This window comes from Nyctereutes procyonoides, unplaced genomic scaffold (assembly GCF_905146905.1).
Source record: "Nyctereutes procyonoides isolate TBG_1078 unplaced genomic scaffold, NYPRO_anot_genome, whole genome shotgun sequence".
NCBI classification, from domain to species: Eukaryota; Metazoa; Chordata; class Mammalia; order Carnivora; family Canidae; genus Nyctereutes; species Nyctereutes procyonoides.
This window is the reverse complement of record NW_026575048.1, coordinates 38,465,193-38,487,690: the sequence shown is the minus strand read 5'-3', so window position 1 is coordinate 38,487,690 and position 22,498 is coordinate 38,465,193. Positions and strand designations below refer to the sequence as shown.

Sequence of the window (22,498 nt, the reverse complement as noted above, 5' to 3'; positions counted from 1 at the left end):
AACAAGAGAAGTATGTCATTCATAAGTGTTTGTGTGTAAATACAAATACAGATCGACATATCTGAAAGGATGATTACCAAAATATCTTTGAGTGGTAGAATTTCAGGGTGATTTTAATTTTCTTATTTATACTTTTCTGTATCAATATGTATATTACTACTTCTCTATACACATGGGCGAGGAATGTAGAAACCAAACTATTTTCATTTGAGGAGAGGGGCAATATAAATTATCTAAATTCATTCTAATACTGCCTATCATGAGTGCTCTAAAGTGTTACACATAATTGAAAGCTAAAAATGTGGATTACTGTGAGTCCTCCATAAGAAGATGAGAGGTATAACTACAGGTAGTTATACTTTGCTTTATTGAGGTTACTATTTTCTCTTTAAGCTTTTTAAGTATAGCATACACACAGAAAAGTATACATAACTGTAGAGCTAAATGAATTTTCACAAAGTAATAAACACATCCACTTAACCAAATCAAGAAACAAAGTATTACAAATGTCCTTTTATGTCTGCCTTAATTCACCATGCCCTCAAGGGTAACCAATATCCTGACTTCAAGATCATGAAGTCCCAATAGTTCATTTTTTGCTTTTGTTTCTTTTGCCTTCATGGATGTATCTTGGAAGAAGTTACTGTGGCTGAGTTCAAAAAGGGTGTTGCCTGTGTTCTCCTCTAGGATTTTGATGGAATATTGTCTCACATTTAGATCTTTCATCCATTTTGAGTTTATCTTTGCGTATGGTGAAAGAGAGTGGTCCAGTTTCATTCTTCTGCATGTGGATGTCCAATTTTCCCAGCACCATTTATTGAAGAGACTGTCTTTCTTCCAGTGGATAGTCTTTCCTCCTTTATCGAATATTAGTTGACCATAAAGTTCAGGGTCTACTTCTGGGTTCTCTATTCTGTTCCATTGATCTATGTGTCTGTTTTTGTGCCAGTACCACACTGTCTTGATGACCACAACTTTGTAGTACAACCTGAAATCTGGCATTGTGATGCCCCCAGATATGGTTTTCTTTTTTAAAATTCCCCTGGCTATTCGGGGTCTTTTCTGCTTCCACACAAATCTTAAAATAATTTGTTCTAACTCTCTGAAGAAAGTCCATGGTATTTTGATAGGGATTGCATTAAACGTGTAAATTGCCCTGGGTAACATTGACATTTTCACAATATTAATTCTGCCAACCCATGAGTATGGAATATTTTTCCATCTCTTTGGGTCTTCCTCAATTTCTTTCAGAAGTGTTCTATAGTTTTTAGGGTATAGATCCTTTACCTCTTTGGTTAGGTTTATTCCTAGGTATCTTATGCTTTTGGGTGCAATTGTAAATGGGATTGACTCCTTAATTTCTCTTTCTTCAGTCTCATTGTTAGTGTATAGAAATGCCATTGATTTCTGGGCATTGATTTTGTATCCTGCCACACTGCCAAATTGCTGTATGAGTTCTAGGAATCTTGGGGTGGAGGCTTTGGGGTTTTCTATGTAGAGTATCATGTCATCAGCGAAGAGGGAGAGTTTGACTTCTTCTTTGCCAATTCGAATGCCTTTAATGTCTTTTTGTTGTCTGATTGCTGAGGCTAGGACTTCCAGTACTATGTTGAATAGCAGTGGTGAGAGTGGACATCCCTGTCTTGTTCCTGATCTTAGGGGAAAGGCTCCCAGTGCTTCCCCATTGAGAATGATATTTGCTGTGGGCTTTTCGTAGATGGCTTTTAAGATGTCGAGGAAAGTTCCCTCTATCCCTACACTCTGAAGAGTTTTGATCAGGAATGGATGCTGTATTTTGTCAAATGCTTTCTCTGCATCTAATGAGAGGATCATATGGTTCTTGGTTTTTCTCTTGCTGATATGATGAATCACATTGATTGTTTTACGAGTGTTGAACCAGCCTTGTGTCCCGGGGAAAAATCCTACTTGGTCATGGTGAATAATTTTCTTAATGTACTGTTGGATCCTATTGGCTAGTATCTTGTTGAGAATTTTTGCATCCATGTTCATCAGGGATATTGGTCTATAATTCTCCTTTTCGGTGGGGTCTTTGTCTGGTTTTGGTATGGTTTCATTTGTGTTATTCTCTTTGAAGCTCACTGAAGTCTATGGGTTTACAGTTTTCATCAACTATTATTTCATGTGATGTTTTCCAGACTTCTGTCCTTCTGAGACTCAAATGACACATAAGAACGCCTTATATGGTTCCACAGGTCACTGATGCTGTGTTCATACCCATTTTTTCCTTTTTCTTCTGTATTATAGTTTAGATAGTTTGTACTACTCAATTACACTGATATTATTTTTTATACTGTCTTATCTATGTGTTAAACTCATTCAGTGAAGTGTTCATTCTGTTTTTTTCTAAATTCAAGAAGTTTCACTTTATTCTCTTGTACATCTTCTATTTATCTCATTACATTCATGTTTTTCCTTTAAATTATTCAATTTATTTATAACAGTTATTTAAATCCTATATGCTTATTCAAACATTTCTTTTTTCTAGGTCTATTTATGTCACCTAATTTTTCTCCTCATTCTGAGTCATACTTTCTTGCTTCTTTCTAGTCATTTTTCATTGAACGTTGGACACTCTGAATGTTTCATTTCTGAGTATCTGAATTTTCTGGTCTTCCGTTAAAGAATGTTCAGTTTTAGTTTGACAGGCAGTCAAGCTGTCTGCAGATCAGCTTTCAAGAACTCTTTTTTAGGCTTTGCTGGAGAGGGCTTATGGTAGCCTTTAATCTAGGCCTACCTAGACTTAATATTAAAGGCATGATCTTTCTGGGTTCTCTACTGAATGTCCAAGATGTTCAACAACGTCTCTTTCCTGTGTTTTTTTTTTAATTTTTTTTAATTTTTTTTTAATTTATGATAGTCAGAGAGAGAGAGAGAGAGAGAGAGAGAGAGAGAGAGAGAGGGGGGCAGAGACATAGGCAGAGGGAGAAGCAGGCTCCATACACTGGGAGCCTGACGTGGGATTCGATCCCGGGTCTCCAGGATCGCGCCCTGGGCCAAAGGCAGGCGCCAAACCGCTGTGCCACCCAGGGTTCCCTCTTTCCTGTGTCTGATCAGAACTCTACCATCTCTCATTTCTATGTTAGCTTCAAGAACTGTTTAGCTCATAGTGCCCTGTTATTTGTTCTGTCTCCAGCAATTGTTCTTTGCCTAACTTCTTGAAATCTAAGTTTGCACAGCTTAGTATTCAGCTAAACACAGTGTACCACTGTGTAGACATTTAGAGCTCTTTCTCTGGGTACTGCGCTTCTCTCTGATATTATGCTCCACAAATTCCAGTGACTACAGCCTCCCTGAACCCTCATCTCTGTCTCTTCAACCCCGAGACCACCATGCTCTGCTTAGAATCTCCTTCCATGCACTATGTTTCAGAAAGTTTTTCCAGGCTGAAAATTCAGGACCATATTAAGATTCTGTTTCCTTCTTCCTAGTGATCAAAATCCTTCGCTATCAGTTGTCCAAGGTTTGAAAATCAGTGTCTCACAGATTTTGTCCATTTTTTTTTCTTTACTTATGATGGGAATGCAAGTGCAAGTTCAAAAACATTACTCCATCATGGCTGGGAACAGAATGCCCTCTCCAATTTCTTTCCTAAGCGAGTGATACTGAAATATCCTTATGGTATTAACATTTCTCTAATGAAAATGTTAAAAACCATAAAAGTATTAAACATTACTATCTCTGTGCAAGTCACCTTAATTTTAAGTTGTACTTTATAATACTTTATTTAGAAATATATTTTCCTCAATTTATAGCCATGCTAACTAGAATACTGAAAATGGAAATGCATTCCTTATTTACGTACAATTTATTTACTCTGAATTCCATAAAACATTTCTTTATAAGTAGGAATTTTTTTTTTTTAAACAATGGCTTACAACACATCTGATTCTTTTACAATTCTGGTAGTCAGAAGTCTAAAATCAAAATGTTGAAAGGGCTGTTTACTGGAATCTTCAAGGAATAATCAATTTCCTTGCCTTCTCTAGCTTCTAGGGAACTGCATTCCTTGGTTCATGGCCTCTTCTATCTTCAGAGGTCAAAGGACATTTCCCTAACATCTGGTTCCATGTCACATCTCCTTTTCTCTCACTTTTTCTCAACATATTATTTCCTTCTTATAAAGACCGTGGTGATTATATTGAGCCCACCCAGACAACCTAAGATAATCTCCCCACCTGAAGATCTCTAATTTTTAAAAAAGATTTTATTTATTTATTCATGAAAGACACAGAGAGAGAGGCAGAGACATAGGCAGGGGGAGAAGTAGGCTCCCTATAGGAGGAGCCCAATGAGGGACTTGATCCCAAGACCTGGAGATCATGCTCAGAGCCGAAGGCAGACACACAACCGCAGAGCCACTCAGGTGTCCCTGAAGATCCCTAATTTAATCACACTTGCAAAGTCCCCTTTGCCACATAAGGTAACATATTCACCGTTCTCAAGATTAGAATGTGGACATATCTGGAAGGCCATTATTCTGCCCATCATAGTATGTGAGCATCTGCTGTTTCCAACACTAACCTGATCTCCAGAAAATTAGAGATAAAAGAACACAGCCCTTCCCCCCTGGCCTAGCTGAATCACAGGTCAGAGGAAAGGTTTAGTTCTTATAAAACATGTTTTTCTTACAATGATTAAAAAGCAAAATAATTAGGACAACTAAAATAACTAATATGAGAATAAACTATGTCTTACAATAGGTAGATGCAGTTTATTTTTATGAACTAACACAAAATTACCAAGAGGGTAAGGAATAGGAGACATAAAATTATAATTTACCTCTTATTTGCCTGTCAACAACTCTCATTTCCTTTCTTATCTTCAATGACCATTCATTGACCTGGGAAAAATTTTAGAAAACAATTATAAGAAAAGCAAGACTTCTAATTCACCAAATTTTAAAGAATTTTGTATTAATTCTAAATCATTTATTCTAGACAAAAAAATAAATAAATCCATTTTGAAACAAAAGCTTTAGGGCCAAATTCTATTTTTTTTTCATCTTTTTATTCACAGTACATAGAAGTCCCAATCTCTTTAAAGATTCTTATCTGAAGGCAGGCCAGTAAGAACTACTTTATACAAGACCTCAGAGAGAGAGTTCAGGACCCTGCAAGTACATAAACATTTTCTAAGAGGTGCACAAGCATAGATAGTTATGTTTAAAAGTTGCAAATCTTTTGAAACCTATTTCAAAACCTGTTCTGCCTGTGTCAACAGTTCACCTTTTCCTTCCCCCTTTGAACAATAACGCTTTTTCATTTTACAAAAGACAGAAATTCCTCTGACCTATGTCTACTACTATGACATATTTCCCTCAGAGGCAAAAACTTCTAAAGCACTAAATATAGGGCCAAATGGAAATACTAATGTAGGTGTTGAGAAGGTGCTGATCAAATTTATATGCAACTAAAGTATCCTCTAATTCTTCAGTTTCAAAAGAAACTAAAAGAAAAGCTGATTATGTCATTCAAACTAAATTTACATTAAATCACTATATGCTTTGCCATATGACACAGAATTTCAAAGAACTGAGTGACAATGACATGATAAAACTTCCATTACCATCTATTTATTTATATTAACAATGTTTCTCAGCTTTGGAATCTAATAAAACATAAAACAGGGCTTTCTTCCTGTTGTGGCACCTTGTGATTAAGATCTCTTATCTGTGCCCACAGCCATGCAGTCTATAGGCTCTCTGCAGTTGGTACAGGTCTTTGGAAGCATGGTCACAGCTGCGGCACACTACAAATGGGGCAACAGCCTCATTAGGTGAATGGGTGATCCCTGGAGATGATCCAACCATGCACGCTGCAATACAAGCTACTGAAACCTGTTCTGCTTCTGGGAAAGGAGCTGGCATGGACTCCTGTGTCTGTATGAAGGGGGGTGGTCACAAGACATAGATTCACATTCAGTCCACCTCTAAGCCATAGAAGCCAGAGGTGGTTAGGCTTCCAAAAAGATTAAAGACATCTTCACCTGGTATCACTAGACACAGCTGGTACCTGACCCCCATCACTGCAAATAAAAAGTTTGCTTGTGATCACTACCAGAAATCCAACCAATAAGCCCATCATGAAGATCAAGGTTTACCTTTATAATAAACAATGGCTGTGGGATTTAAAATTAAAAATAATAAATAAAACAGGAATAGAATTAATACTGAACCTTGTAGCATTCATCCATGGGCAAATGAACTAAATGGCATTAAAAAAATCTATACAATTAAAAGAAAGTATACTTCTAATAAATTTCACTTTTTAATGATTTCCTTAAATCATTAACAAAATGTATTTAAAAAATTTGTTTTGTAACAGCTGTAGTAATTCCAACCAGAAGAAATATTACAATACTTAAAATCATACTGATATCTAAAATTTTATCTTAAAAATTTTTGATATTAGGTTTATATACTTTTTTACGGTGAAGTTCAAATAACATAAAAACAGCCATTTCAAAATATACAATTCAGTGACATGAAGTGCCTTCACCATTTGTGCAATCATCAACTCTCTCTAGTCTCAAAATCTTATTAACATATCAGAAGAACACATTATATTCTAAATAATCTCTCCCTATGTTCCCCCTTTCCCATTCCTTGGCAACCATTAATTTACTTTATCTCTTTTGATCTGCTTATTTTTACTATTTCATATAAAAGGGATCATACAATATGTGGTCCTCGTGTCTGGATTCTTTCACTTAGTATGGTGTTTTGGGGATTCATCCATGTTATAGCATGTATCAATACTTCAGTCCTTTTCATTGCTGAATAATATTCGTTGTATGTATACACCACAACTTGTTCATTCATACATCCACTGACGGACTTCTGGGTTGTTTCCATATTTTAGTTACTGTGAATACTGCTGCTATGAACATTTGTATGCAAGTATTTATCTGAATTCTTATTTTTGATTCTTTAGAATATATATCCAGGAGTAGAACTGCTGGGTCATATCGCAATTCTGTTTATCTTTTTGAAGAACTTCAAAACTATTTCACAAAGAAGTTTCCCCATTTTACATTCCCTCCAGCAATGTTCAAGGGTTATTTCTCCACATTCTTGTCAATACTTGTTATCCTCCAATTTTTTTTATTATAGCCAATCTGTTGGACCAAGTGAAGCAGTATCTCATATTTGATTTGCATTTCCTTAAAGATCAATGAAGTTAAATATATTTTCATGTACTTGTTGGTCACTGGAACATACTCTTTGGAGACATGTCTATCCATGTCTATCCATTTTTAAGTTGTCTTTTGTTGCTGGCTGTGTGATTTCTTTATATATTCTGATACATCATTTACAAATATATTGTCCCAGTCTATAGGTCATCTTTTCACTTCCTTGATAATGTCCTTTGATGCACAAAAGCTTCAATTTTGATGATTTTCAACTTACCTACTGTTTAGGTAACTGTGCTTCTGGTGTCATTGCTAAGAATCCACTGCCAGATAGGTGGTCAAAGAGTTACCCCTATATTTTTATCTAAAAGTTTTATGGTTTAGTAAGAGTTTTATTTCAAGTTAATTTCTGTATATGGAATGATGTAGGGGTCCAACTTCATTCCTCTACAAGTGAATATCCACTTGTCCCAACACTATTTGTTGAAAAGACTATCCTTCCACCATTAAAGCATCTTATTAGCACCCTTACAGAAAATCAACTGGCCATATATGTATGGTTTACTTCCGAACACAATTCTATTCCATTGGTCTATATATCTATCCTTATGCCAATACCATGCTGTTAACATTACCACCACTTCATAGTAACTTTTGAAATCAGGAACTGTGAGTCCTCCAAATTTATTTTTCTTTTTCGGGATTCTTTTGGCTATAGCCTGTTATATTCCATATGAAGTTGAGGGCCAACTTCTCCTTTTGGAATTCTGAGAAGCATTGTACTGAATCTGCAGTTTGCTTTGGGTGATACTAGCATAGTATTACGTTTCACAAACCATGAATTCGAAATTTCTTTCAGCAATACTTTGTAGTCTTCAGTGTACACAAACGATTTGCTTCCTTGATTAAATTCAGTCCTCAGTATTTTGTTCTTCTAGACACCTTTGTAAATGATTTTTTTCTTTATTTCCTTTTTAGATTTTTTCATTGCAGGTGTAAAAACCACAACTAACTATTTTATTCTTGTCTTAAAACTTGTCAATTTGCTGAATTCACTTAGAAGTGTTTTGTACATGAGGATTCTTTGGAGTTTTCTATATATGGAATCATGCCATCTGTAAAGATTTGGTTTTACTTCTTCCTTTTCAGTGTGGATATCATTTCTTTTTCTTGCCCAAGTGCTCTGCCTAGAACTTTTTTTTTTTTAATTTTTTTAAATTTATTTATTTATGATAGTCACACACACACAGAGAGAGAGAGAGAGAGAGAGAGAGAGAGAGAAAGAGAGAGAGAGGGGCAGAGACACAGGCAGAGGGAGAAGCAGGCTCCATGCACCGGGAGCCCGATATGGGATTCGATCCCGGGTCTCCAGGATCCTTCCCTGAGCCAAAGGCAGGCGCCAAACCACTGCGCCACCCAGGGATCCCTCTGCCTAGAACTTCTAGTACAATGTTGAATAGTAGTGGCAAATGCAGGTATCTTTGCCTTGTTCCTGATCTCAGGAAAAAAAGCTTTCAGTCTCTCAATTTACTATAAAATTTGCTAGTCTTTCATAAATGCCCTTTATCATGTTAAGAAAATTCCCTTCTATTCCTAGTTTGCTGAGTGTTTTTATCACAAAAGTATGTATGTATTTTGTTCCAAGTTTAATAGAATGATAGTTAAATTACTTCAAGCATTAAAGTACAACATTAGGAGAAATCCAAATGGTGAAAATAGAATGGAAGTGAATGGTCTTTCTCCTTTCAAAAAGGAAGAGAGTAATGAAAAATGTCTGACTATGAATAAGTATGTGTGCTTGTATGTTTTAAGTGAATATTGATGGGTATCAAACTATGATACTTTTAAAAGAGTGATGTAATAATTTTACAATAACAATATGCCAAAAATTACATCCTATGCAACTCAAAATTATGATAAAAAACTAAGTGTTGATTTATAACTCTTCAAAAGGGTACACAAGTAGTCAAAATTATTTTAGGAGATATATGAAGAAATTTGAAGACAATGTTATAACCAGAACTTTCAGAACCAGCAGGAAAGGAAACCCAAAACTCATACATACATTCAAATGTTTACTGAGTGTCTGCTCAATGTGCTAGTGATACAGCAGAAAACAAAGACTCCACCTTATGAATACACATTCTAATGAGGAAACACAATTAGCAAACAAGTAAATACTCTGTCACAAAATGAGTGCTAGGGAGAAAAGGAAGTAAGGAAACTAGGATAGAGCAGTGGGAAGGGGGAGGTTTACTATTTCTTACAGGGTGATGGAAGAAAACTCAAGGTGACTTTTGAGCAGAGACTTCAAAAAATTTGCAAGGGAACCATGTGGCTATTCACTATGGTGGTGGCAGGGGAGAGGGACCTCCCCTGTTACGCTGAGTAACATTTTACTCAGCGTAAAAACAACCACTAAGGGACCTAGGCAAAAGACTCCAAGAGAGGAGTACAAAAATAAATTTGGTTAAATAATTTTTGTTTGAAGCAGCAACACTGATGGGTAAAGCTATTCAGGTTTATAGAAAAAAAATATTGGGGTGCCTGGGTGACTCCATCAGTTAAGCATCCAACTCTGGATTTCAGCTCAGGTCATGATCTCAGGGTTTTGATATTGAGCCCTGTGTCCGGCTCCACAATGAGCATGGAGCTTGCTTAATATTCTTTCTCTCTCCCTCTGCCACCTCCCCTTGCCACACTCTCTCTTTGTTAAAAAAAAAAAAAAAAGGAGGGGGGGGAATATTTATCATCTATTATGTTAAAGCAATGAGTTTTATAAGGCAGCAAGTTACTCCTAACCTTATTTATTATAAAGCTAAACATAAATTTTAGATTTTTATTCTCATGGGTCAAAATACTGATTAGCTCCTATTATTTCTGCTTTCAACTATTAATCCCTGAGGATCCAATCAACTGGAAGCAATGCACCCATGAGGAGTACAAACCTATAGCAGTTACTAGAACTCCAGGAACCACATATAAGATAATTTGAATTGTGAAATTTCAAACCTTAAAATGAAGCAGAATGAACCAGTGCAGTGATTTTTAAACTTGTTTTTAGTAACAGAATCTTTCGAATAAAACTAATATGGAACTCCACAAATACAAGAAGTATTATGCCAATACACACCATGTAGGATCAGACTGGAAATTTTTACTACTATAAAGTAAATAAGTGAGAATAGTTTATCTGTCTTGGTGAAAGATAAAACTTGAAATTAGTTGTTAGTGTCACACCAATCTTAGCAACTAATTTACTTCCATATTTTGTTTACATATCCAGTATTGAGAAAATTGTAGTTCAACAAGATAAGAAGCAGCTATTTAACAGTTTGTCTTTCAACTTAAGGTAATCCATTGCTGAAGTAAATCCAGAAGCTCAAAATAAAAGTAATCAAAAACTGGTTGTTTCAGGGTGCCAAAGTGGCACAGTTGATTAAGCATCCAACTCTTAGTTTCAGCAGGTCAGGTTGTGATCTCAGGGTCGTGAGACTGAGCCCTACATTTCTCTCTCCTTCTCCTTCTGCCCCTCTCCACCATGTGCATGCACACTTTCACTCTAAAATAAATAAATAAATCTAAAAAAAAAATCCCTGGTTATTTCAGTTTCTCATTACACTGCTTAACTGTTCATATTCCTTAAGGAGTACTCAGTCTAATACATTAGATGGCAATGGTGAAATGGCTTTTGTAAAAATGCACTGTTGCACTGTTTGTAGTAGCAAAAGACTAAAAATTACCTAACATATCAACAGAACACTAAACATAGAGAATATCCATAAACTGACATTTTGTTCTAATTAGAAAAAAAAAAGCAACACAATGAGGACTACCCAAGGAATTAATTCTCAAAATATAAATGAAAATAGGAATGTAAAGGGCATTTACAATATGACATATATGTTAAAGAGAGAGGGGGAGAGGAGAAAGAAAAGGAAGAAGGAAAGGGAAAGGGAAGGCAAAGCAAAGAGAGAGGTGGAGAAAGGAAAAGACAGAGATATTTATATGTTCATATATTACAGAATACGAATGGGAGAATCCATAAGAAATTAGGCTGATTTCAAGAATAGAAACTAAGTTATTCATGAACAAGAGTGAAAGGAGATTTAGTTTTTACTCAAAATAAAGATACATTTTGCTGCCCTTTGAATTTTATAATATGTACAAGTATAACTCATTTAAAAATTAAAAAAAAAAATTAAGACAGAGGGACACCTCGGTAGCTCAGCAGTTGAGCATCTGCCTTTGGCTCAGGGCGTGATCCCGGAGTTCTGGAATTGAGTCCCACATCGGGCTCCCTGTGGGGAGCCTTTTCCTCCCTCTGCCTGTGACTGTGTCTCTCTCTCTGTGTTTCTCATGAATAAATAAATCTTTAAAAAAATTAAGACATAAAATAATAAATAAGAAAAAATATCAGGTCCTGGATTGGAAGAATACTGTTAAAGGGATCCCTGGGTGGCACAGCGGTTTAGCGCCTGCCTTTGGCCCAGGGCACGATCCTGGAGACCCGGGATTGAATCCCACGTCGGGCCCCCGGTGCATAGAGCCTGCTTCTCCCTCTGCCTATGTCTCTGCCTCTCTCTCTGTGTGTGTGTGACTATCATTAAAAAAAAAAAAAAAAAAAAAAAAAACTGTTAAAATATCCATACTACCCAAAGCAATCTACAAATTCAATGCAATCCCTATCAAAATACCAACATAGTTTTTCACAGAACAACTAATATTAAAATCTGTATGCAACCACAAAAGACCCTGAATAGCCAAAGCAAACTTGAGAAAGAAGAAAACTCAAGGTAACATAACCCCAGATTTCAAGATATACCACAAAGCTATAGTAACAAAACAGTATGGCACTGGTAGAAAAATAGACACATAAATCAGTGGAACAGAAGTGAGAGGCCAAAATGAACCCATGCATATATGGTCAGTTAATCTATGACAAAGGAGGCAAGAATATACAGTGGAGAAAAGACAATCTCTTCAATAAATGGTGCTGGGAAAACTAGACAACTACATGCCAAAGAATGAAACTGAACTACTACTTTACACCAACCACAAAAATAAATCCCAAATAGATTAAAGACCTAAATGTGAGACCTGAAACCATAAAACTCCTAAAAGAAAATTTTAGGCAGTAATCTCTTGAACATCATTTACAGCAATATTTTTCTTACGCAAGAGAAACAAAAGCAAAAATTAATTAGGATGATATTGAACTAGAAAACTATTGTACAATGAAGGAAGTTGAAAAAATTAGAATGTATGACAAATGATAACTGAAGACTAAACATCAATCTGTCTTCATTACAGGGAAAAATAGCAATTGATAAATAACCTACATTTATTTTCAAACCAGAGCAAAATAGTCACAAGTTTTTTGACTTAGTGAAAAATAGATTTTCATCTCTTAAAAAGACATCAATGTCATAAGTCATACATTTAACTGTAAGGACCGATATACAGCACATATAGGGTAGCAACAGGAAAAACAACACCAAGAAAGAAAATTGTGCAAATGGCTGCAAAATGGAGAAGGATATACACTTGTTGAGAAAATAAAAATTTAAGCAAAAATACTTTAATATAAAATACTTTAAATAATAGGGCTAGGGGTGCTCTGGATGGCTCAGTTAAGTGTCCAACTCTTAATTCTGGATAAGGTCATGATCTCAGACATGGAGCCTGCCTAAGTAAGAGTCTCTCTCTCCCTGTGTTCCTCTCCCCTTGCTAGTATGCATTCTCTATTAAAAAAAAAAAAAGATTTTTTAGAAAATAAATGAGTCTAATTTAATGGGAAATTTTCAAGAATTTGAGAATTCCATCTCTGTCTAGATAGAGAAAGCTGGGAAGACTCTCAATAAGACAAAGCTGGATGAACTACAAAATAACTTTTCCTGAACCTGTCAAAAATAGGTTACCAAGCAACAAAGTAGCATGAAATGAAAAAAAGGCTCACTTCCAAGCTAAATTAGCCCGGCATGAGGTGGCAGACACCTTAGAACCAATTAAGGAAAATTCAGTTAAAATATTTAATAAATTGATGAAGTCCAAGCATGGGTTAGTTCACAGCACAGAACCTCAGGAGCCACAGGCACAATGGTAGTTCACATCCACTTTCAGTCTTAATTGAAAGTGGGAGAAAAATTTTGAAACACATACAAAGAATGTCTTCATTGGCTCATCAAACACAGCTGAGGAAAGAATCAACACACCTGAAGTCAGTAAAAGTTACCCAAACTAAAAAATAAAGGATAAAATAAAACAAAATATGCAAGAGCTATAAGTGATAACAAGTGGTCTAACATTTGTGTAGCTGGTATTCCAGCAGGAGCTGAGAGAAAAAACGTAAGTGCTTAAAGAAAGAAAGAATGGCTGAAAATTTTCCAAAATAATGAAAAATATCAAACCCCAGATCTAAGAAGCTTAAGAGAATTCAATATCAAAAACAAAAAAAAAAATAGAATGTAACGTGACGCCACACACCTAAACACATATTTAAAATACTGGGAATCAGGGGTGCCTGAGTGGTTCAGTTAGTTAAGCCTCAAACTCTTTCTGCTCAGGTCATGATCTCAGGGTTGTGAGACTAAGCCCCACATCAGGCGTTGCACTCAGCCAGGAGTCTGCTTGAGATTCTCTTTGTCCCTCTGCCTTTGCCCCACCACACTTGACCCTGCCCACGCATGTATGCTCTCTCCCACTCTTTAAAATAAGTCTTTAAGGGGATCCCTGGGTGGCTCAGCGGTCTAGAGCCTGCCTTCGGCCCAGGGCATGATTCTGGAGTCCCAGGATCAAATCCCGCACCAGGCTCCCTGCACGGAGTCTGCTTCTCCCTCTGCTTGTGTCTCTGCTTCTCTCTCTGTGTGTCTCTCATGAATTAATAAATAAGATCTTTAAAAAAATAAATAAATTTTAAAAATAAAATAAGTCATTAAAAAAATAAAATTGGGACGCCTGGGTGGCTCAGCAGGTGAGCGTCTGCCTTCCGTTCAGGGTGTGATCCCGCGATCCTGGGATTGAGTCCTGCACCAGGATCCCCGAGGGACACAAGAAACAATATTTTTAAAAATATTTAAATAATAATAATAATAATAAATAAAATAAAATGCTGAGAATCAGAGTCCAGGGACACAAGCCACTAAAACACAGACTTAATAAGATTACAAAATGCTTCCAGTACCCCACATCTTCCCACTACACCAACAGAGTTCCAGGATAATGAATTAGAGCTAAGGGATCCCTGGGTGGCACAGCGGTTTGGCGCCTGCCGTTGGCCCAGGGCGCGATCCTGGACACCCGGGATCGAATCCCACATCGGGCTCCCGGTGCATGGAGCCTGCTTCTCCCTCTGCCTATGTCTCTGCCTCTCTCTCTTTCTCTCTCTGTGACTATCATAAATAAATAAGAATTTAAAAAAAAAGAATTAGAGCTAAAAGAGAAGCAAAGTGAATTTTATCCTTTTTAGATAAAGGAGTTTTTATGGATGTCCAAGATAACAAAGGAGATAAAAACAAAGGACACTAGAATATCTTTAAGCCTATGGCACCTATAGCTACAGCAAACATTAACAAAGCCAAACTCCTAGACTGATTAACATAAAATCTCATACTGAAGACCAATTTACCTCAGTTCCTATTACCTCATATATTATGTCCAGTTTTTAACATAAAATTACACAGCATTCTAAAAAGCAAGAAAAAGCACAGTCTTAAGAAACAAAGCAAGCATGAGAACCAGGATTAGATGTGACACAGAGACTAACAGTTTGTGGCTATGAAAAAAAAAGTAGGTATTATTCAAGAAAAGATGGATAATGAAGGCAAATACGGGGATGGAAACACAAAGAATCAAAAGGAAATGCTAGAAAGATAAAACATAACATCATAACAGAAATGAAGAATACCTATGATAGGTTCATCAGTAGATAGGACATAGCCAAGGAATGAATCAATGAATTTGAACCACGATAGAAACTTCCTAAATTGAAATTTAAAAAGAAAAAAATGAAAATGAAAAGAATGTCTAAGAACTGTGGGACGATTTCAAAAGATATAATACATAATTGGAATACCTGAAGGAGATAAAAGAGGAAATGAAACAGGAAAAAATACCTGAAATATTGATGGTTGAGAACTTTCCAAAATTAGTGACAGACACCAAACAAAGATCCAGGGGGCAAAGACAGAAACTAGAATAGCAGCAGTCCAAACAATGACAACTAGTGATATCATATTCAAACCGTACAACACCAAAGCAAAGAGAAAATCCTGGAGGAAGACAGAAAAAAAAAAACAAAAAAAAACCACTTTACCTATAGGAGAACAGGATTAGAATTACAAGACTTCTTGTTAAAGACCACCCAAGCACAAAGAGAATGGAGATATTTAAAGTATTGAGGGGATGGCCCTGGGTGGCTCAGCTGTTTGGTGCCTGCCTTTGGCCCAGGGTGTGATCCTGGAGTCCTGGGATCGAGTCCCACATCGGGTTCCTTGCATGAAGCCTGCTTCTCCCTCTGCCTGTGTCTCTGCCTCTCTCTCTCTCTCTCTCTCTCTGTCTCACATGAATAACTGAATAAAATCTTTAAAAAAAATTGAAGTATTGAAAAAAATCACCAATCTAGAATTTTAAAGATACATAATTGATATGCAAAAAATGAGATAAAATGAATCGTGTAAAATGCTTAATTAAAACCATACAAGGCAACAAAAAATATTTTTAAGATGGGAGAAAGTAACAAGTAAGTATAATAGATACCAGTTCCAACACTGTAGATGTTGATGCAGCTATATCAATAGTCATTTTAAATGTAAATTGTCTAAATAAAACAACTAAAAGACAGTGTGCCAGAGCTGAGTGGGAGAAGATAAAAAGCAAGATCCAACTATATGTTGCCTACCAAAAACCCATTTCAATACAAAGACTAAGATTAAAGGTTAAGGCATGTAGAGATATACCATGAAAACACTAATCAAAAACAAGCTGTGAAAAAAACAAAAAACAAACAAAAACAAGCAAACAAACAAAAAAAAAAAAACCAAGTTGTGGGTACCTAGGTGGCTCAGTCAGTTAAGCGTCTGCCTTCAGTTCAGGTCATAACCTCAGGATCCTGAGAGTGATGCCCACACTTCAGGCTCCTTGTTCAGCAGGGAGTTTGCTTCTCCCACTTCCCCCACCTGTCATTCCCTCTCTCTTTCTGTCTCAGATAAACAGAATCTTTAAAAAATTAAAACAAGCAGTACTCCTACCTCCAATATATTAAAAATTAATATGAGTCAAAGACCTAGGTATGGGAGCTAAATCTATAAATTCTTAGAAAGTATCAGATTTAGCAATCGATAATTAAAAATGTCCCAAGAGCATGAACAAAAACAGAAAAATACATTAACTGAACCTCATCAAAATTAAAAACAACTGGGATGTCTGAGTGTCTCAGCTGGTTAAGCCTCCACTCTTGGTTTCAGCTCAGGTCATGATGTCAGGGTCCTGAGATTTAATTTAACCCTGTGTTGGGCTCTGTGCTCAGTAGGGAGTCTGCGTCTCTGCCTCTCCCCTCACTCATGCTCTCTCAAACAAGTCTTCAAAAAACAAAATAAATAAAAACAAATGTGTAAAAGATATTATCAAGAAAGTACAACGATAACTATAAAATAGGAGAAAATATTTGCAAATCATGTATTAGTAAGAGCTTACTATACATAACTCCTACAACTCTATAACAAAAAGCTCAATTAAAAATTGTGCAAAGGACATAGACATTTCTCCAAAGAAGATACACAAACATCTAACATGCACATGAAAAGATATTCCACTTCACTGGTCATTAAAGAAATGCATATCAAAGCCATGAGTTACCACTTCACACACAGGAGATAGGCTATCCAAAAAAAAAAAAAAAAAACCCAAAACCTTGTTGGCAAGGATGTAGAGAAACAGGAACTCTTGCATGTTGCTGGTGAGAATGTAAAATGGTGAAGCCATCGTGTAAAAAAAAAAAAAGTTTTGGAGTTTCTCAATAAGGTAAATAAAGAATTACCATATGACCCAACAATTCTACCCTTAGGTATATAATACCCTCCAAAATTGAAAATAGGTACTCAAACACTTAAGAAAGAAATGGTAACAGTTCTCAAAATAAAATCTTCAAGAAAACATGAGGGATTATTTCTTAATTCCAAGAGACCAGCATTATTCTAACACCAAACCCAGATGAAGACATTACAAGAGAGGAAAACTACAAAGTAGTATCTCTCATGAACACAGAGGCAAAAACCCTCTACAAAATGCTAGCAAACCAAATGGAAAAATATATTAAAATAATTATAAACCATGACTGAGTGGGATTTAATGCAAAGCTGGTTTAAGATTCAATTGATCACTGTAATCCACCATATCAGTAAGCTAAATAAGAAAAATCATATGAATTGGCACAGAAAATTTGACAAGACCCAAAACCAACTCACAATAAAAACTCTCAGCAAATCTGAATAAAGGGAAACTCCTTCAATTTAATAACTTAAAAAAATCTGCAACTCCTGGGGCACCCAAGGTGGTGCAATTGACTGAGCGTCCAACTCTTGATTTCAGCTAAGGTCATGATCTCAGGATCATGAGATCAAGCCCTGAGTTGGGCTGCACCCTCAGTGTATAATCTGCTTGAGATTCTCCTTCCCTCTGCCCCTTCTGCTAATGCTCATGCTCGTGCGCACTCTCTTTCTAATAAGTCTTTAAAAAAAAAACTCTGCAATCCCAACTACACCTAACATCATAATTAATGGTAGGAAATTAAAAGCTTTCACCTTAAGGTTGGAACAAAGCAAGAATATCTCTCTTTACTCCTGTTAATACATAAAAATTGACTGTTTTCCAATATACCAGTAATAACTGGAACCTGAAATTGGGGGGGGGAACCTTTACAATACCACCAAACAAACCAAAAAACACATAAGTATAAATCAAACAAATATGCACAGGCTCTACTGAAAAACTGTAAAACATTGATGAAAGAAACCAAAGACATAAATAAATGGACAGTCCATAGTCACAGTCCATTTTCATGGATTGGAAGACTCAACAGTAACACATCAATTCTTCTCAACTTCTGTGATTCCAGGTCTCAGGATGGGGATATACTAATCACACTGCTATAGACAGAATGTTTATGTCCCCCTGCTCCAAATTCTTATATTAAAACCTAATCCCCCAGTGTGATAGTATTTGAATGTGGGGCCTTAGAAAGTGATTGGGACATGGGTACAGGGCTCTCCTGAATGAGTTTAGTGACTTTACAAAAGAGACCCAAGAAAGCTTGATTCATCCTTCTGCCATGTGAGAACACAGTGATAAGACAACCATCTATAATTAGGTCCTCACCAGACATTGAACCTGTGGGTAACCTTGATCTTAGACTTCTTAGCCTCCAGGACTGTGAGAAATAAATTTCTACTGCGTTACAGCTACCTAGTCTAGTATTTTGTTACAGCAGCCAGAGCAAGCTAAAACAGGTATATAGAGAAAGCTAAGTTCCCTTCTGACTCTTGACCCTCAGCCACCTACCTAGCACCTCTCTCTAAAGGCAATCTCTATAAACTAGGATTTTGTGTATCCTTCAAGATTTCAACCATACATAAAACCAGAAATTCATCAAAAGGAACAAATAAAACTGAACTTAGGTCAAAACGTACCTTTTGTGATCACTGTCAGATGGATATACAAAAGAGGGACGAGAAGGCTATACTTTAAATGAGTAACTGTTCCCTCATCATCTCCACTTTTGTATTTGATAGGCACATTACTCTTACTAAGGGAGTTCAAAACTATGCTGACTCAGTGAATAATAAAGAGAAACATGGTCCTTGCTCTCAAGAAGCTTACAATTTTGCTGAGGGGACAAGGTAGAGAAATATATTCTCCCAGGATAACCTTTTCTTTAATGTCTTCCCTCATCTCCTGAATTCTGCCCAAAAACTGAACTCTGTTTCCTTCCCCTCCACCATCAGTATCCCATCAAGCCTGCTCTTTTCCTGAATTCTCTCATTTTCAATTCATGGTACCAAACCGAGGAGAATGATGGGGTTGACTAAAGGTAAGGTTAAACAGAAACCTAAGAATCAGCTTTGCACTCTTATTCCACACCCAGTAGATCAGCAAATTCTGGCCATATCTCCTAAATATTTCTAAAATTCATCCTACCCTTTCTATACCTGTATTTCCACTATTAGTTAAGACCAGCATCATCTCTCACTGGGCCACCAACTGGCCTCCATACCTAATTCTCTTCCTTACAATTCTTGCTCCAAACCACTATTCTGAATGCTCCCATCCTTAGTAGGCCTGGCACACAGGCCTTTGCTAATCTACCTTGTATCTACCCTCTGCAATTTTATATCTGACACTGCCATCACATCCCCCTGTATCCCACCTAGATTTCATAATATTTCATCCTCTAACCACACTTTAGTTTTTTCTGGTACCTCCTATCTATGCTCCACATCTCCACACCTTGCACATGCATTTTACTTTGCTTGGGATATCCCCTCTTCTCTAATTCTACAGCAAATCACCCAGCTGACTAATGCCTCTTGCCACAAGATCTAAATAGCCTCCTTGACCAGGTCTTCTTCCCCACTCTGAACAGTTAATCATTCCCTCCACTGTGACATCAAAGACCTTGTATATATTTATATCACTGCCCTTATTTACTCTAAAATATAGGTATTTATTCACATGCCAATCGCCCCCAGTAAACTAAGTATTCTTTGATGTTGTCATCCAGTGTCTTATTTTTGAAAACCTGGTGTCCAACCCAATACACACTACAATATCTCAATACATGTTTATTGTATGAACCAAGTAAATGAAGTTTTTTCTTTATCTCCACCTCCGCGTCTCATTTTCTTTTTTCTGATAGAAACGCACAAACATGAGGCATCACTTAATCTGAGTCATATGATTTAGGAATTGTGATGCCATGATTGTACTACTCCGAAGGCTAAATCAGTGAAATCCCTAAGTAAAGACAGCACAATTTTCAATTTTCCAGCGGTACCTCAAGTCCAACAGAAGAATCTCTTTCCAGCACAATCTCATGTTCTCTTCATTCCCATCACAACACAGTCACAGCTTTCTAAGTAAATTACAAGACTCCCTCATTCTTAATAGGTCAATCTACTCTTCACTTGGGCACTTTAAGGTAGAACAAGTTTCACCACTAAAATGTCTCCATCAATGGATCAGAGATGCCTGGGGGCAAGGACATTAGTCTGTAAGGTTCTTAAATAACTACGTTTCCCTGAAGAATCCCTTGAAACACTGTTTATCTTAGGGCCTTTTGGCTTTAGGAATATTTGACTTTATTCTGACCATTATTCAATTTACCATATTCATTCATATTCAACATTATTTAGCACCTACTCTGTACTTCATACTCTTACTATGTGTGGGAACACCACCCAAAATGTATCTTACTTGCCTGACTTGTGACCATGGCTCAAATGTGGCACAGCTGCAGCTGGCCCTTGCTCATCCTGTGCTTGGGACCACGACCCACATGCCCTCTTCTTCCAGCCCCAACGTGGAAGGCATACTATAAATTTATCCTAACTCAAGAGTTGCCCAGCTGAGACTATAGCATTTTGTCAATTGTCTCCTTCCTTCTCTCTTCTCCTCTGCCAATATTATCTTTTTTAACTTCCTTTACTTAGCTTAACTTTTTTTTTTAGCTTAACTTCTTTTATAAAGCTAAACATTTTCTTCCTTCTCTCTCTTAAAAAAAATGCCAAACTAAAAGACTAAAATGTCTGACATTATGTGTCTTATTCATACATGTCTCCCAATACTTTATCTGTGTGTCAGCAGCTCTATAGAGGAAAAAAAAGTATTTCTCATTCCTGCCTTATTGGCACTCTTCAGAACTACAAACTCAATACTAAATCATTGTGGAAGGTGATAAAACACTTTCTCTGGTCATAAATCACGTTGTAAAGAGAACTTGGTAGAAGTTAAACCTAAGGCAAACAGAAACACTGTCTGACAAATTAGAACAAGATACAATCAAAACTCAAAGGTTAGCCTGAAGTACTATGAGGAGGAACGCGAAGAAAATCGTGGGCAGGGTATCTCCAGCACCAATTAAACTCAATAATCTAAGGGGCGTCTGGGTCGCTCAGTGGTTGAGTGTCTGCCTTTGGCTCAGGGTGTGACCCCAGGGTCCAGGAACCGAGTCCCACATCAGGCTCCTTAAGAGGAATCTGCCTCTCCCTCTGCCTGTGTCTCTGCCTCTCTGTGTCTCTCATGAATAAATAAATCGAATCTTTAAAAAAAAAAAAGTGAATAATCTAATACTAAAGATCCCACTAAACAGTCAAGAACCAAATTACAGGAAGATGAATGGAAAACATAATAGTAAAGGGCTAAATCATTTCTAATTACTTCAGTCTGGGAATAATAACTCCAACCTCTGAGCTCCTATAACTGTTTATCATAGTACCCAATCCAGACTTGTTCTTGCAATGCTTATCTTACTTGCTAGATGATACACTCCTTGGCTGTTTATTTCATCTTTATGATATCCCACTGGTAGGCATATATTTTTAAAAGATGTATTTATTTATTTCAGAGAGAGAGAGAGAGAGAGAGAAAGAGAGCGCACGCGCACAAGCATCAGGGTGGGGGAGTAGGAGAGGGAGAGAAATCCAAGCAGAGAGAAACCCAAGGCGACTCTGAGTTAAGTGCAGAGTCCTGCACAAGGCTCAATTTCATTACCCGTGAAATCACCACCTGAGCCGAAACCAAGTCCCAACTGGATGTGTCACCCAGGTGCCCCTTGCCAGGCATATTTTAAAGATCAATCTCATGCACTAACCCTAAAGTTTTCTGGTATTGATTCACTTTCCTAGGTAGGTCACCCTACTGGAAGAGTATTCTGACATCATGTTCTTAGCAATTATATTTATCATTTAAAAGTCACACAAGTAACACATACATGAGAGACCAGTTTAAGTAGGAATAAGCCTGTTTTCCCAGAATCATCTCTTATTTCATAAATGGCAAAGCTAAGGCCAAACACTGAAAGAAAATAATCTCTAGGGCAGCCCCAGTGGCCCAGTGGTTTAGTGCCTGCCTTTGGCCCAGGGCGTGATCCTGGAGACCTGGGATGGAGTCCCACGTCCGGCTCCCAGCGTGGAACCTGCTTCTCTCCCTCTGCCTGTGTCTCTGCCTTTCTCTCTCTCTCTCTCTCTCTCTCTCTCTCTCTCTCTCTCAATCTCTGTCATGAATAAATAAAATCTTAAAAAAAAAAGAATCTCTAACATCAAAGATACACTTCTACAATAACAAGCATCTTTGA

The 22,498-nt window shown here is 36.9% G+C and overlaps 1 protein-coding gene and 1 pseudogene across 1 annotated transcript in view; one reads left to right on the top strand and one right to left on the bottom strand.

Moving 5' to 3' along the window:
• LOC129510835 (transcription elongation factor A protein-like 4) overlaps positions 1-5,857 on the top strand; it is a 242,900-nt pseudogene extending 237,043 nt beyond the window's left edge.
• The window catches only part of CHMP3 (charged multivesicular body protein 3), a 55,996-nt gene that overhangs the window by 31,986 nt on the left and 1,512 nt on the right, over positions 1-22,498 (bottom strand). The window contains exon 2 of the mRNA XM_055327124.1: positions 4,801-4,861. Within this exon, the coding sequence (XP_055183099.1) occupies positions 4,801-4,861 (61 nt within the window). The remainder of the gene's footprint in view (positions 1-4,800; positions 4,862-22,498) is intronic.